Source organism: Thamnophis elegans, chromosome 4, assembly GCF_009769535.1.
Source record: "Thamnophis elegans isolate rThaEle1 chromosome 4, rThaEle1.pri, whole genome shotgun sequence".
Lineage (NCBI taxonomy): Eukaryota > Metazoa > Chordata > Lepidosauria > Squamata > Colubridae > Thamnophis > Thamnophis elegans.
The window spans coordinates 55,163,724-55,180,733 of NC_045544.1; the positions used below are offsets into that span (position 1 = coordinate 55,163,724).

General features: G+C 39.0%; 1 protein-coding gene across 1 annotated transcript in view; it reads right to left on the minus strand.

Annotated features, from left to right (window-relative positions):
• RGS17 (regulator of G protein signaling 17) overlaps positions 1-17,010 on the minus strand; it is an 84,428-nt gene that overhangs the window by 17,505 nt on the left and 49,913 nt on the right. The window contains 1 exon segment of the mRNA XM_032216512.1: positions 14,457-14,600. Within this exon segment, the coding sequence (XP_032072403.1) occupies positions 14,457-14,575 (119 nt within the window). The 5' untranslated portion in view covers positions 14,576-14,600.

Genomic DNA, 17,010 nt, shown 5'->3' on the forward strand with positions numbered 1-17,010 from the left:
TTAAGCTGTTCTTTGACAACTGGACAAGATAGGGACCAGCTGAACTTTTCCCAAGAGACTGGCAAATAGACCTATATCCAGAGTGTAGTAGAAAAGTCATGGTCTGCTTAAAGGAAACAAGAACTGTGATCAATTTTGCCTTGCCAGTGTCCCAAGTTTCATTTCCAACCACTGAGTCTTAAAGACTTATGCCTAGATTGTTTTCTTTCCATTACCCAAACTAGATAACATCATCAGTGCTGGAAGAGAGTGGGGTCTGCTCTTGTTCTATATTTTAGTGACTTGCCCTATCAGTTTAGGAGGAACGGTCTTGGAGGTTTTTTCATAGGTCTGTTTACTGTTAGCTTATTCATTAGTTCCTTGATTGGGATATTATTTACTTCTTGTTTATTGGTCTGATGTTAACCTTGGCATTTATCTCTGCTCATCTGGGTGTTGATTACTAGTGGGGGGGGGGAGGTGTTTTGATCTTCCACCATTGTTTTTGGCTTATTGATTGTCGTTTTTTGAATGGTATGTAGATAAAGTTTACGTCTATGTGACCATTGATGGCCAATTTGTCAGAGTACCAGGCAGTGGTGAAATTAAAAAAAAAATTACTGCCGGTTTTGTGATGGTAGTTCCACTTGGTGGGTATGGGAGGGGAAGGATACTGCAAAATCCCCATTCCCTCCCTATTCCTGGGGGAAGGATAGTGCAAAATCTTCATTTCCATCCCACTCTGGGGCCAGCCAGAGGGGGTATTTGCTGGTTCTATGAATTACTCAAATTTCCGCTACCGGTTTCTCTAGTACCTGTCAGAACCTGATGAATTTACACCCCTGGTACCAGGCTTCTGTACCAATTTTGAACTTAGCTCAGTCTAGGATCGTCACAGTTCCCCAGATGAAACTATGTCGAAGTCTGTCCATGTGTTGTGAAATTAAGAGTTTGCCTTAATTGTTTAATTTTATCAGCCTTGAAAGCTTGGAGCAGGAATGGGTTCTCACATAGCCTGAAGGGAAAGGAATGGAACCTGCTGTGAAACCTGGCAGGTTGTTGTTTTGAGGATGGGCTGCTTGACCACGAGGAATGTACTTTAGCAGTAAGAGAGGGAATGAGGAGTCCAATTGTCCTTCATTGTCACCTATCCATCACCTGATTCAAGTGCTTATTGTAGGGATGTAAGTACAGGTTGAAATAATCTTTCTTTGGGGCTGGTTGCAATTATCTCCTATGGACAGATGAGCCTTTTACCTAATTTCTTTCCAATATTCATTCAACTGAATGAATGAAACAAATGCAAACCGTGAAGGAAGAAAAGAAAAAGACCCTGATCCACTGAGATGGTTAAATGAAATAAAGATACATTATGTGAGACTATGAAAGTTTCTTTAAGCAGACTGGTTTGAGTCTGTGCGGTGAAGGAGTTATTTATATTCTACCAGATTTCTAAGAAGGGCAAAAGCTGACAGCAATGCTTCTTTTTAGCTGAGAGGATTTCATAAGTTGCTTGGTTTATAAGAAAAGAGGCCAGTCTTGAAAGACTTGCCTAATTCACTGTTTCCAAAATAGTACTTTAGTTCCAAAATTCAAGACTGTTAGTTCTGCTGTAACTGATATATTAAGCTGATTTGGAATGATATGTGGTTAGACAATAAACCTTGTGAAAGTAGGAAATTGGGCTGTGAGATAATAAATTAGTCAAAAGTTTCATATTTCACCTTACACTTCAGGGGGTGGTAATTTTTCTTTATCTGGTCATTAGCACTAAATTCTGCTCAGCCATTCAATAAAACCAGATGTGTGTCCCTATAAGCTCAACACTTTTATTGTATTAAGTAGTGATTTCTAGCTTCTAGCTTCCCTGCTTCCAGATATTTAGTGCCCTATTTCCAAGTGTTTAAAAATATTGAACTGTTATTTATACTGCTTTATCAGCAATTTTTAGAAACAGTGTCATAACTAAAACTCCAAACCAGTGAATAATGATAACCAGATAATCTAGTCTGATTTAACTCTAAATGTTTAAAAGCAGATGGTAATCAGAGACAGAATGCCATGGTCAGATTTCTGAATTAAATGTGTTAGGTATTATAGATCGTCTTCAACTTATAGCCACGATTGAGCCCAAAATGGTCCATTGCTAAGCAAGACAGTGGTTAAGAGAGTGTGCCCCTTTATGACCTTTCTTACCATAGTTGGTAAGTGATCACTGCAGTTATTACCATATTTTTCGGAGTCTAATAAGCACCTTTTTTCCTCAAAAGAGAGGTTGAAATCTGGGGCGTCTTTTACACTGAATACAGCATTTTGCCTCCGAAACCCTGCCCTCTCACCAAATGGCTGGTGTAGAGCCTTTAGGAGGCTCCATTGAGTGTTCCTGGGGACTGGGGAGGGCAAAAATGATCTCATAAACTATAAAAAAAAGACACAACATTTAATTAATCAAGTGCTGAAACTTTCCATATTCCTGCAGAATGTAAGCAATTACACACAGAATTTCACACAGCCACCCTCACTGTGATAATCAAGAATCACGGTTCTTCAGAAAAATTGGCACCTAATGGATTTTTTGGACTGGGCCTCCAAATTGACACAGATCAAAGTGCTTAGAAAGCACCAAATACAGCTGTCTGCTTGGGAATTCCTAACAAAATGTTTTTTAATAGCTCTGGGTTGTCAAACTTGCGTCCTGCGGGCTGGATGTGTCACACGCTGGCCATGCCCATCCCCAGTTTAGCAAAGGGGGAAAAGTTGTGATACATCACGTCTAGACGCAGTGACGACGCAAGTTGACCCCACTGGAATAGCTGGTCTTAAAAGAATGCCCAAGAGATACCCATCAAACTTAAATCACAGCATGCAATTTCTTCAGTCTTATTGTGAAAGGTGATCAAAAAAATTAAAAACTAATCATTCATATCAGACAAAAGAAATTAACATTTTAATCATTATCCCCAAGACTGATTTCTCTATTTTAAAAATGCTTTACAGAAAATAGTTCCTCAATCAGGACTTATTGTATATTTGCAGAGTAAATATTTGATAGGTGGAGTGACTTATAGGCCATCAACCTTGGGCACCACACCCAAGTTGCAAAGAGTAGAAAGATCATATTTGGCTCTGAATGTAATAATTCTGATTCATGCCTAACAAAACATCACCAGTATGTTTGATGGGTTCAATTTATTAGGAATTCATAAATAAATATTTTGGTCACATTAAGTTGATTGATTCTAGGAATGCCACACAAATGAAAATAATTGAAAAGTAGTAATTGTTTCTGGAAATATATCCTATCTTTAAAGAAGCTGCAGAAAGCAATGTACTGAAAGAATTGTTAAGGATAAGGTGACCAGACGTCCCGATTTCGGCGGGACAGTCACAATTTCTAACAACTTGTCCCGTGTCCCGGGGCGTTTTAAAAAAGTCTCGATTTTCTGGCTTCATGTTGAAAGCCCAGTAGATTTGCTTAAGAAATCCTAACCGGGGCAAGACAAAAGACACTCTGTCTAACCTCTCTCTCTCTGTCTCAGTACTTTCATTGAAGATATTAAAATGTTAAAGCAACAAAACGGACCCCCCTGCACCCCTTTTACCTCATTTTATAAGAAAAGATGACCCAGTACCATAGAGCTTCAGGAAATACTTTGGCTAGAAAAGTAGCAAGTGTTCCTTCCTGGATTTCCCGGAGGGGAGGGGCACGGAGGTTGGAGGTCAGTTCGTGTGGGAAAAATGGTGAAATATTTTTCTTTGAAAAATATTTCCCTGGGACTAATTTCACCATTTTAATTTGCTCAGTTCTTTGTATTAACATCTACATCATTCTGGATTGACTTGGAGTGCAAGCCTGCTGGTAAGTGAGCTGGGTTTTTTTCTTTTATTTTTTTAATGTATTTTAAAATAATATTTTATTTATTGTGCATAGGATTTTTTAAAATAGTTTTATTCTGTGTGGATTCTTTTTTTAAATTGTCTTAGACTATTTAAAAAAAGATTCTATCAAAAATACAAAATACCAGCTGTAGTTATTCATTTAAGAACTGTGGCAAGAAAGGTGGTATAGTGACCAAAGTTACAATGGCATTGAAAAAAGTGACTGATGACCATTTTTCACACTTAGCAACCATTTTCACACTTAGCGACCATTGCAGCATCCTCATGGTCACGTGATCAAAATTTTGATGTTTGGCAACAGTTACAATTTATATTTGTAAATTGTAGTTATGTTGAAATAAAAAAAAATTACAATACTATTTTTGCGTTGTATGAAAATTTTTGTTGCTCCATATAAAATTTTTAATCACCCCCCCCCCCCGGATCAAAGGTGTCCCTCTTTATCAATCTGAAAATCTGGTCATCTTAGTTTAGGACCTCTGTTTGGCTTTTGATTTTTTATAGGTAAACTACCATATCTTATAGCTTCTTGACCTGTTTTCTAAAAAGTGAAGCCAACAATGTGATTCTCCTATGACTAGAAAAATTTGCTTGGAAATGATTGTTCAGTAAACACCTGACAATGGATTCCTAAGCAATGCTCCTTCAATTCTTCTAAAATCTTGCTTCACACAAAGTAGGTTTGTGCTCAGTAGTGTGTGTGTGTGAGAGAGAGAGAGCAAGTGGGGGGAGGGAGGGAGGGGAAGGGGATGCAAAGACCTCAGGCGTCTTTGCAGAATAGTAAATACATATGCTGCAAATCCTGATCCACATCCTCATTTTGCAACTGGTAACACTTAACAACTTTGCTGAATGAAATCCAAGGATACTATATCAAAGTACTAAGCAGTCAGTTCACCATGTACAGTCATAAATGTCGGCCAACATCACAGCAGTATTTTCTCATCTTCTCTATCAAATTGCCAGTCAGGCTGCTGCTTTATGATTTGCCCAACTGAGTACTCTTGCCAGAGGAAGAGGCCTAAATCACTGGATGCCTTGAGACAGATCGGATTAAAAAAAGCTGTGAGAAAGCATGGGAGGGTTCCAAATGGAAAACTGAGGAAGTAAGTGACATCACATGTATCATGACATAATAAAATCCTGGAGCCTGAAAATTAATATAGATAGTGAAATTTCAATACAAGAAAATAGTGAGGAAGCCTCAATTTCATTCCTTCCTTCCCTCCCTCCCTCTGTTTTCTTTTTTTTTTAAAAAAAATCCTGAAACTTTAAAAAATTGGGTATAATTATCAAATATGTCCCGAAATTGCTGTAAAAATAATGACAAAAGCACGGCTCATGTACCTATTCGCGGTTAAATCCATACAAGGGAAATAGTCCTTTAAATAAAATACTTATATTTGTATAACGAGGCCAGGAAGAAGTGCTTTCAGATTACCAAAGCAGAGGGAAAGAAATCATTTTTTATTTTTGGGTTTTATGCCAGCTGCTGATTCCAAATTCTTAGTTCACTCCTGGAAGCTGTTGGAATCCTGTGTTCCAACACTGGTATGGTACTGTTATAGGCCCAAAAATATCCATTCCTGAAGCTGGCTAAAAAATAAAAATAAATAAATCTATGTGTCATTTGGAAGGCTAGGGATCCTCAACCAATTTAGACAAACTGTAATTTCACATCTTGTGAACCTCTCTCCTTCTTTCAGTATTTTCCTTTCAGGTGTTTGAATAATACTTCGTTTTGATCATAGCAAAGCTGTACAAACACTATGTATGAAAAATGCAAAAACCTTTATGCAAAAACTCCTATTTGCTATCTGAAAGTGGTTCCTCTCTTCACTAAAAGAAATACAGTCATCTTTCCTGGTAACATTTCTTCCTGGAACAGGCAAAACGATTATTAGATGTTGTCATGGGTTCAGGAAGGCCAGCACAATATGAATAGCGAAGGAAAGACATCAGCCGAGGAAGGAGGTCCGGCCATAGGCCAAAAATACAAGAAGACATTTTTCACCTGGACTTTGTTCCCTATTTCATTTTCTCATTGGTAAGCTGCTTGCCATTAGAGAAACAGAGTGCTGTACATCTTCTTACAAAGTAGGAAGCGAAGCTGAGTCTTTCTAATCAAGACAATATGAAGATGGTCTGTCCCTCTAGTTATTTAGGCTAAAGTTAGTTATTGTTGGGGAATAGCTCTGATGCAACTAATGGCTGTGGCTACCTGTAAAATATGGGCTGAACTCTTTTGTTCTGTACTTTTTAGTGTGGTGTCAGGAAGAAAGGGGAAGACAAACACATCCTCACTTGCTCCCTCTTGATTTTAAGCATCACTCCATCTAAAAATGAGTGCGGTGTTACAAGACAGAATGACAGGTTATTGTATGTGGGAAAAGCCCAGACAATGGTGTGATTAACAAAGTCTCAGTCCAAAGGAGCGACGTGTTGGAGAAATCGCCTCAGAAGGGATGTTTTGGGGAGAACAAAGACAAGGCATGGGTGGAGTACTTTCAGACTTGTGAAGTTATCACAAGTGAGGTACTCCAGACAAGAAGCATCAAGCATGAGCTGGTGAAACTACCTTTCCTATATGGTTACAGTAACAGTAATCAGGTAGAGGGGAAAGTACCCCTCTCCCTCACTTTAGTTTACTCTCCCAAAACCAGGGAATGTCTGAGACATCTTCTCTGCCCCCATCCTTCTTTCCATCTCAGATTTGCTTATCGGACTTGTTTAAGCTGTAGATCTTCCTCCTTTCTCCCAAGGCATTCCCGCATACTGTTGCTGATTGGGTGGCTTCAATTTTAGGAATGGAAGTTCTTGCTTCCCTTGAGGAAAAAAAATACCACTAAAGCTGTCATCTGAACTGAATGGGAAAGGAGCATCTACCTTAGCTATATCTCAGATGAATATTATTATTTTTCTATAAGTAATGGAATATAAACTGGATGAGTACAGGTGCGATTTATTACTTTACAGCTGAAATTGAGAAAATAAAATTTAAAAAATTGAGTAAACCTACATCTTTGCATGTACTTCTTTCTTCCTTTCCTTTCCTTAACATTTTATCAAATGTTTACTACTGTACTGTAAGCTAAATGTAAAGTTTAGAAATTTTTATTATTTCTGCCTCATTTTTAGGGACAGACCCCTTTGTATGAAAAGTAAACTCTGATAACTGATAAGGAAATGAAGATATGACTTCATCATCCAGTTTAGTGACTGAATAATTGAACCATGTCAAACATGCAAATCAGCACAGGAAGAAAAAGAACCAGTTACATTGTTCATCTTACACATACTGCCTTCCAGAGTCAGGAAATGTTAGACAAGTATAGAAGTGTTCAATCATAACATTCTCTCACTTTCAGCCTCAAAGCTCTAAGACAATTGTACCAAGTAAATTGGTAGTTGGGAGTGCGCAGGTAATATGTAGATAACTTTTAGACAATACAAAAGACTTAATACTTCCTTAGTTGGGAAAGTTCACAAAAATGTGAAGAACCTTGATTCAATAATGAATTGTTTCTAGCCAGTAGAAGATGAATAAGAAGGATTATTTGTCTTTTAAAAAAAATGAAATAATCTTTTTGCTTTGTTCTTACGGTAGCTTCCATGACTCAGTGTACCTTACTGCATAAATAGTGTAGTAGTTTCCTAATATCAAAACAATTTAAAAGATAGACTAAAACAGAGGTGTCCTTAAATGGCAAAATATCTAGTATTTCTATTAATGGTGTAGAGATACTATCCACTAAAGAAGTGTGAATTATTTAACTATAAAGGTAGAACAGTTCATTCTCATTCTGAGTGAAACTGTGGCTGGAGTGACCCCCCCTTTCTATTCTGCCAATCAAACTTTCAATCAAAAATTTACTGCAGAGATACAGCTTTAGGCTGAATCAATAATATCGCTCAAGCAGCATATCCTTGGCTCATTTGTATTGCTCTGTTCCCTAGAAATGTAGCTATTAAAGTCTTTCTTCTGATTAGCAATGCATTTTCCAATTCCTTAATAAATATGAACTTGAAAATTCCCACTGCCACTGATTAAGACAGGAGGAAATGCTCTGAAGAAATACCGTCACTTCTCCAAGCTGACACTTTCTAGATGCACTCAAAGTTATTTTGCCATTTGTAGGGTTTATAGGGTATCCAGATGGAGAAAGATGATCTGAATTCTGCTCCAAACAAGTTGCTTTCATCTTTTCTTGCTTTCTTGGTAATCAAATCTAAGTGTCTTAACCCATCAGAACTATTTTCCATGGACATCCTTAAATCACCCAGAGCTTTTGGATGCACAGGTAAGCCGTCCCAATGGCAGGACAGATCTGGTGCTGAATTTCACAGCCTGATGAGGATATCTGGATGCCCATTGGATGGCAACAGAGATGAAAAAACAAAAACTCTGCTTCCATTTGATTGATATCTGGATTTTTGCAGGCCGGGTAGTCCTATCCAACTCTTTTTTGAAGAAATAAGATAAGCGGGGGAAAGAAGCTGCTTCATTTCCTCTACCAGTATGATTTCATCCCTTCTCATCTCTCTTTTCCTCTCGGCACCCAGATGACTTCATGTCTAATGCAGAACTAGAATTCCCAGTCTCCCACTTTCTAGCTTTATGGCTTTAATTACTCCACCAAACTGGCTCTCCTGAATTCCTTTACCAAGAAAAAGGAATGCCTTTATTTTAATTCTTCTCAATTTAGAAGGACTGGCTACTCAAGCGCAGTCTTCAATTGGCATCATCATATTCCTAGCTGAAAGAACATTAAAAATATATAGGCACTTCTGGTATTAAAACAACAAACAACAGACCAAGAAACCAGCTTTAGATTTAACCATGCTAGGATTCTACACATTCCAACAACAAGGTATTAGGACAGATATCAGTGACGAACCTTTATTTGTGCAATACAATCTCTACACAATCTATGGAAATTCTCAGTCATTCAGGTCATGGTTGCCTCAAAGGTGCTTTTTCAAGAGGCATCTGGACTTTCCATTTTTTCTTTGAAGATGCTTTGCTTTTCATCCAAGAAGCTTCTTCAGCTCTGACTGGATGGTGGGGAATGGAAGATTTATACTCTTTGCAGACAGCTGGTCATTTGCATTCTTTTAAAGAGTCGTTGAGGCCACCTGGAGGTCTATCTATGTCATCCCTACCATCCAGTCAGACCTGAAGAAGCTTCTTGGATGAGAAGTGAAATATCTTCAAAGAAAAAATGGAAAGTCCAGATGCCTCTTGAAAAAGCACCTTTGAGACAACCATGACCTGGATGACTGAGAATTTTCATAGATTGTGTATAGATTGTATTGCACAAATAAAGGTTTGTCACTGATATCAGTCCTAATACCTTGTTGTTGGAATGTGTAGAAAGTTTCCTCTTTCAAGTTTTTCAAGTTATCTCTTGAAAAAGCATATTTGAGACAATCTCTACATAGGTGTCCATGGGGTGGGGCCCAAAAGCAACCGTGGTGACTAGGAGGGTGTGATCAAGACGTATTGATCTGATTTTTAATTCATGTTAAAAAGTTTTTTTTACAAAACTGCAGCATTCTTGTCATTGCATGTGCTACAGAAACTCTGCATTCTTTCTCTTAGGTCTGTAGCAGATGTGGTATTTAGCAGTTTCTGACCAGTTCTGGAGAACCGGTAGCGGAACTTTTGAGTAGTTCGGAGAACTGGTAAATATCACCTCTGACTGGCCCTGCCCCCATCTGTTCTCTGTCCCCGAGTCCCAGCTGATTGGGAGGATCAGGATCGGGGGGGGGGATTTTGCAGTAACCTTCCCCCGGAGTGGGGAGGGAATGGAAGTTTTACAGTATCCTTCCCGTGCGACACCCACCAAGCCATGCACATAGAACTGGTAGTAAAAAATTTTGAATCCCACCACTGGTCTGTAGGCACCTGCACCAATCAGAAATGACCTGAACAGCTGCCTTATTGCTGGAGCTGAACAGCCCAGAGTTGGAGAGTTAAAACAGATCAGATCAGCCTTTCCCAATCTGGTAAATGTCAACTGGGTTAGCGCTGTATGTTTTATTATTCTTCCAATTTGCCGTGTATATGTCATAATAATTATAGCAGCCTTTAGAACTAAACTTTTTATGTTTGGACTTAGTTCGTAGGTCTGTGTTGTATCATTCTCAGTCTATCGTATCCTTTAGTTTAAAAAAATCTTCCATCTCAAACATGAAAGATGAAAGATAACATTACAGGTAGTCCTCAACGTATGACCACAATTGAGCCCAAAATTTATGTTGCTAAGTGAGAAATTTGTTAAGTGATTTTTGCCCCATTTTATGTCATTTCTTGCCACGATTTGTTAAACGAATCACTGCAGTTGTTAAATTAGTAACACCATTGTTAAATGAGTCTGGTTTGAATTGTCAGCAGTAGTATTTCTACCACAACCTTGAACCTACCCTGCTAATTTTCTAGAGCATGGAACTTCACATGGAGATTTGTCCCAATCCTAACAAGAATTTTGTATAAACGTACACAGTATTAGTGTTGACAAAAAACACATACCCTGGAGCATTAGAAAAGTAAAGAACGATGGTATGTGAGCTCTGGATGTTTGCAAGTTTGTATATAGACAGATATATGGTATTTTGGATCCTTGCCAATATAGTTTTTGAAGAACTCCCTGCTTCAAAAGTCCCAGTCAAGAATTATTAACATAAATAAATTAAGCCTGCTTTTGAAGAGTAGTGGAAATATAATTTAATTAAGCCATTAGTCCTTGGCAGTTCTTATATCATATATAAAGGGTATACACAGGTATGCTCAGCTTACAACAGTTTGCTTAGTGACTGTTCAAAGTTACAAAGTGAAAAAAGTGACTTACGACCATTGCAGCATCCCCACGGTCACATAATCAAAATTTAGATAGCAATGGCACTTAAGACTTATATACCGCTTCACAGTGCTTTTACAGCCCTCTGCGCTCCCCTGCTAGAACCTCCAAACAAGCTCAGAGTCAGCATATTGTCCCCAACAATCTGGGTCCTCATTTTACCCACCTGGGAAGGATGGAAGGCTGAGGCAACCTTGAGCCTGGGGAGATTCGAAATGCCAAATTGCAGGCAGATGGCAGTTAGCAGAAGTAGCCTGCAGTACTGCACTCTAACCACTGTGCCACCACGACTCTCAACCAGCTTGGCAACTGGTTCATATTTATGACGGTTGCAGTGTTCCAGTATAATTTGTAACCTTCTGACAAGCAAAATCAATGGGGAAGCCAGATTCACTGAACAACTGTGTTATTAACTTAACAATTGCAATGATTCACTTAATACCTGTGGCAAGAAAGGTCACACAATCGGGCAAAATTCACTTAACAAATGTCTCACTTACTAGCATGAATTTTGGTCTCAATTGTGGTCTTAAGTCAAGGACTACCTGTATTCCCAATTTATCTTCCAATTTTTTAAAAAAATTCACTCGCTGTCATTTAAAGGTGAGCATTTATGTCCCATCCCCCTTTTCAGAACAGCAGAGAAACACTTATCTTGTGTTATCAGAAATCTGGGATAAGTGATATACAATGCGTTGATGTATTGGAGATGCTGCCAGGATCAGGTTTGGCTTTGTGGTGAAACAGATTACAGCTTAATTCATACATTTAGGGAAGCTTCTGAAATGCAGTCAGATAGGAAGTCCAATTTTCCAGAAAGGCAGTCGATTGCTGAAAAAGCAACTCTGGGGAGAGACTGCCTAAAACATGTGCACAACAATGATCAGGGACAACATTCCCATTTATCATCTGCAAAAAATCTGCCCACTGCATCCAAAGACTTATGAGAGGGAGTCATATTTTGAAAAGCTTTGGGGAATGCTGATCAGAAGTGGGATGGTGCGAGAACAGTCCATGCTGATTAACTGGACATGTCTAGGCAATTAGAGAGTACAGCTGTGGCACCAAAGTTCGGCTCTCGTGGCAAAATCTTGTGTTTCAGCTCACACCTGGGATTTCATTAAGAGGAAGGGTGACAGCCTAATCTCCATAGGTTGTACATAGAGTCACAGTTCTCTGAATGTGGATGTGGAGAGTGGATTTGATACCTTCTGAATCTGAAAGGGGGGAGGAAACTGTGCAACTTAAATGACCATCCCATCTCACCCCATCTCTGTCTCTTCATTTGTATCTTTCATATGAAGAACAAGCAAGCAAGAGGGAAGAAACAATCGAATGGAATATTACCAATGTGAAAGTAAACTTTCACTCATAGTAGATTCTTCTTTTTACAGAACTGGTAATTTGAGCTGCAAAGACTATAGAAGGGAGCAGTGGTGGAATTCAACTGGTGTAACAATTGGTTCGCTGAGCACAGTACGTTTGAAAACAGCTCTAAAATTTTGGACTGCTCCCATCTCAAGTCTCTTCTTTGGAGGGTCTGGTTGCTAGAGGGCACATGATTGGGGAGGTTCTGAGATCCAGAGGGCACCAGATTGGGGAAGACTGCCATAGTTCCCCATGAGGAAAATATTCTATTCCCATTTAGTCAGAAGAAAGTAGAAGGTTGAACTATTTTGGGATACTTTGGGACCTGATGCCCTCAATCATGGAGAATGAAATCTATTTACACAGTCTTGCTCTTTCATCTAGGCACATATCTAATCCAGGGCTTTGTTTCTTTTATAGCAAAAATGGAAGAACTAGAAATGATTGGGATTTACTACCCCCTTCCCTCCTCCCTCTCTCCCACTTTCTCAAGTCAGTTTTCATGCCTGGTGACTGTTTGGTGACTGTCTTTGCAGCTTTCTTTCCAAGATTTTTCAGAAGTGGTTTGCCATTGTCTCCTTTTGGAACTGAGAGAGAATGACTGGCCGAAGGTCACCCAGTTAGCTTCATGCCTAAGGAAAGACTAGAATTCACACAATTTCCATCCTGGTGCCTTAACCATTGCTCCACACCGACTCTCTTTCTCTCATTTTCCAACTTCAGTTTTTACTCCCTTTTCCCTTCTCTGTCAATCCCTTCGCTCCCTCCCTCCCCAACCAAGAGATTGCTAGAGAAGGAACAAATTGCTCATGCCAGGGCTCTGAGCTGATTTTTGGCAGAGGTCTTTCAAAACTGGGCTGAGAGCTGTAAAATTATGCTAGAAGCTGCAACTTACCAGTCCCAGTGCTACAGTGCAAAGAAATTTTGGAAATGGAATTTCACAGAAAAAGAGAGAGGGGGGGTGGAGAGAAGGTTATGTCAGCTATATGGAACCCCTCAGCAAATGAAGTAGCTGTATAAATTCATACAGCCCTGTTGATGTCGCTGGACTGTTTCACATGCATATAAATCTTGTTACATTAAAGTTTTATATGCTTTAGTGACAGGCACCCTGGATATACTGGAAATATCACATGATTAGTTGAGGTTATTTTAAAAACAGAAAATAAACACTGATTTCAGCCTCATATTTCCTGAGCTGGTGATTCTTTTAGGAAGAGCTGAGTAGCAACAATTTTCCTGGCTCCATCCCTATTAAAATAATGGCTTTTTGCCAGTTGAAGAATCTTGGTGGAATTTGAATGTTTTTAGACTATAAATATATTCTGTAGGTTATTCATCAAATTATCAAACAATAATAAGCAGGATGATCCTGCTCATATGTACCTTTCATCCAACATGCACTGTCTTTCTCTCTGTTCCTTTTCATTCCTTCATACAACCCCACCTGCACCCCAAAAATTGGAATCCTTTCAAAAGTCAGAAAATGTAGCATATGTTTCTTAAGCTAGATCTAAACTTTCTCCCTTTCTTTGTGAGAACTCAATGGGAGTTAGATGAAGGTAAAGGTTCCCCTCGCTCATATGTGTTAGTTATTCCCAACCTTATGGGGCGGTGCTCATCTCAGTTTCAAAACTGAAGAGCCAGCGCTGTCCGAAGACATCTCCCTGGTCATGTGGCCAGCATGACTAAATGCCAAAGGCGCATGGAACATTGTTTCCTTCCCACCAAATGTGGTCCCTATTTTTCTACTTGCATTTTTACATGCTTTCGAACTGCTAGGTTGGCAGAAGCTGGGATAACTAACGAGAGCTCACTCCATTATGCGGTGCTAAGGATTTGAATTGCTGATCTTTCTGTTCAACCAGCTCAGCGTCTTAGCCACTGAGCCACCATGTCCCTATTTTATGAAAACATGGCGATATTAAGAAGAGCATAGAAGGAAAACTGATCAAATACCCTAGGTTTTAAGGCACCTTACAAGTTATCTATTTTTGATACAATAACAATTAATAAAGCCAAGTTATATACCAAGTGTGAAAACACACAAATGAAGCTTCCTTTTTCAGATATGGAGGTATTCTTGGAGATAGCATTGCTATTATCTGGATTGCCAACTAATCACATTTTTGAAATCACACAAAAGTCACAACAATCAAAAACTTAAGGGAAACAGGCATTTTTCACAACAAATCAGCACCAAATGAACACTACACTTGTTGTGTAATGTCTTTTATATGCAGAACATCCCTCCCCTGTCCCCCCAACTAGTTTCTGCATCAGGCAGCTGATGGTTTGGAGCTGTCATATAACATATGGAAAGGGTACTCAAGAGATGGCATGACATACCATGAACAGCTGCAACAACAGCACCAGCAGAAGCAACACGTGTTGTTGGCCCTTTGGGTTCCAGGAGCTTGAGACACAGCCGATGTTCCTTCATTTTGGGACTGTTGCCTTTTTCTCATCTCAGCTACTTCAGCACCCCTGTGGCTACAAGAATGTGGACATAAGAGAAAATCAAGGGAATGCAGCTAAAAAGATCCCAATAGCTCAGACCCACCTTCAAGCTCAAAACCTCAGATGCCATCAACCACAGCAGGGTTTAAGAGACTTAACAGGGGCCAAATTTAATCTCTGTAGTTTTGCTGTCCCTAATTAATAAAGCAGGATTTCCTTTGGCAGAAAAAAGGAGAGAAAATTGCAGGGTAGTAATCAAAAAGAACCTCTATTTGCAGGAAATGTTCATGGAACCAAAAGATTTTCCTTTCCCTTCAAATTCTTTCATGTCTGTGGGGAATAAGACTTGGCAGCATGTGTCTACCCACTGGACAGTTTTACCTTTCTCCCAATTCAAGTTTTTCCCTTCAGACCAAGAGATCAAGAATTCAGGTTTAAGGACATTCTCTCCCTCCATGAAATGCTTGGAAGATGGTTCCTCCCTTCACCAAAATAATTACTTTGTGTGGCTATTGGGATTGGATGGAGAAGCAAAAGGGTGACATGACCAACTTCTTTGCCTGCCCAGATGCTTTGGAAGAGCAGGGCTGAGATAGGCAAGGTGATCCTCCACAGAGATTTTGGACTTCAACTCTAATCAGCTAATCCAATGGCAATTAGTTGTGAGAACAAGAAGAGCCCACTGCCTATTGTTGGCCCAGAGGCAGTGAGATTATTAGGCTTTGAGATTCAGACTGCAGAACTTAACTAAAATCCTTCACAGGTCCTTTCTTATTATTCAATATTCATTTAACTTCAGGAGTTCTTTTTCTTATTCATAATCTCTGAAGTGCATCTCACAGTTTATGTAACACTAGGTGATATTTAAGACAAAGTGATAAAGCTGTTGTAGCATTTTGCATTTTCTGTTTAGAAAAATAATGGTACTGGAGATACCCAGATGTAGTCATTGTTTACATGAAACGTGACAATGAGCAACAGAAAAGTATATCTAATATCTAGGTACTATGGGAGATAATAGTATCGTACAAGTCAGCTTTATAACATACAAAATAAGTTGTATGCTACCATCTAGGACAGGGGTGTCAAACTCACATTGTCACAGTGGTGCCACATGATGTATCGGGACATTTCCCCCCTTCGCTAAACTGGGCATGGGCATGGCCAGTACATGACACATCTGGCCCGCGGGCTGAGAGTTTGACAGCCCTGATCTAGGAACTCTGTTCTGCCAAATCCTTGGCTATGTCACCATTACTATTATTACAGGCAGAATATGATCTTTGTTCAGATTCTGGTGGTCCATATATGTGGCAGATGAATGACGCATAGGTCTGTATAATGAAGGTAACATTGTTTAATGCTGAGTATCCCAGATGCCTCCCCCATTGCCAAATTATGGGAGCAAGATTCTGCAGTCTGAAAGAAAAAATTCTGCATTTTTTTTGTATCCTTTAGAGATATCCATAATAGTTAAACTGGGTTAAAACCAATTAAGTGTTCTCTTAATTGGTTTCAGCAGGAATCTGTCAATAACCATATTCAGTATATCATGTTATGTTTTTCCTTTCTTTCTGTCTGGTCCTAAATATGACTTCAATATTTAAAGAAACAGGAAGACCATATTTAGAAGATCCAATATATTACTTGTGTCTGGAGCCTAAGCAAATTTATGAATGATTTTAAAAACCCATCAAGGATAGATGGATGAATAGATTAAACAATTTCGTATAGTTCGTATCCATGTGTACTTATGCCCCAAAATATATCCTACTGATTTCAATAGTCTAAATCTTTATATGACTTCTACTTTAGATACATAGGGTCCAAAGAATAGATTGTTTATGGGCAACATATTGATAGTGAAACAACCAAGTATTTCTATTTCTCAGAGAAGCACAATTGCACATATCTTTTATTCCAGCAACATCCCCTATTAGTTGCCACTAATATTGTCATTGTCATTTCTATTTAGAGAAGCAATCAATCAGCTGAGGCACTGACGGACACCATTAAGCAGAAACAAGTTAGAGAAACGTTATTATTAATTTTCATTCATAGACCAAGATTGTTCTGTTGTCCTTTATAATTAAACAGCAAGCTGCCCTATGAAGCATAGTTCACTATAAACTGCATAGACGCCTGCTGCCATATTTAGGAATAATTAATTTTCACATACTGCATTCTTCCCATAAAAGTAATTAGCATGGAACGATCCCTGTGGCCTTGAAACAATGACATGAAATGGAATCTTGACAGATATAAGACTGCCACCAGCACTGTTAACCTATATATTCACACGTGCTCCACCCTCCTCATTAACACTGACAATTCTATGACTAAGCAAAGTGTAAAGACCGTAGCCAGGGCCAGTTCTACGATTAGAGAGAGTGTGGCAATTGTCTCAGATAAGAGTTGCTGAGAAGCCATAAACCCTTTCTCA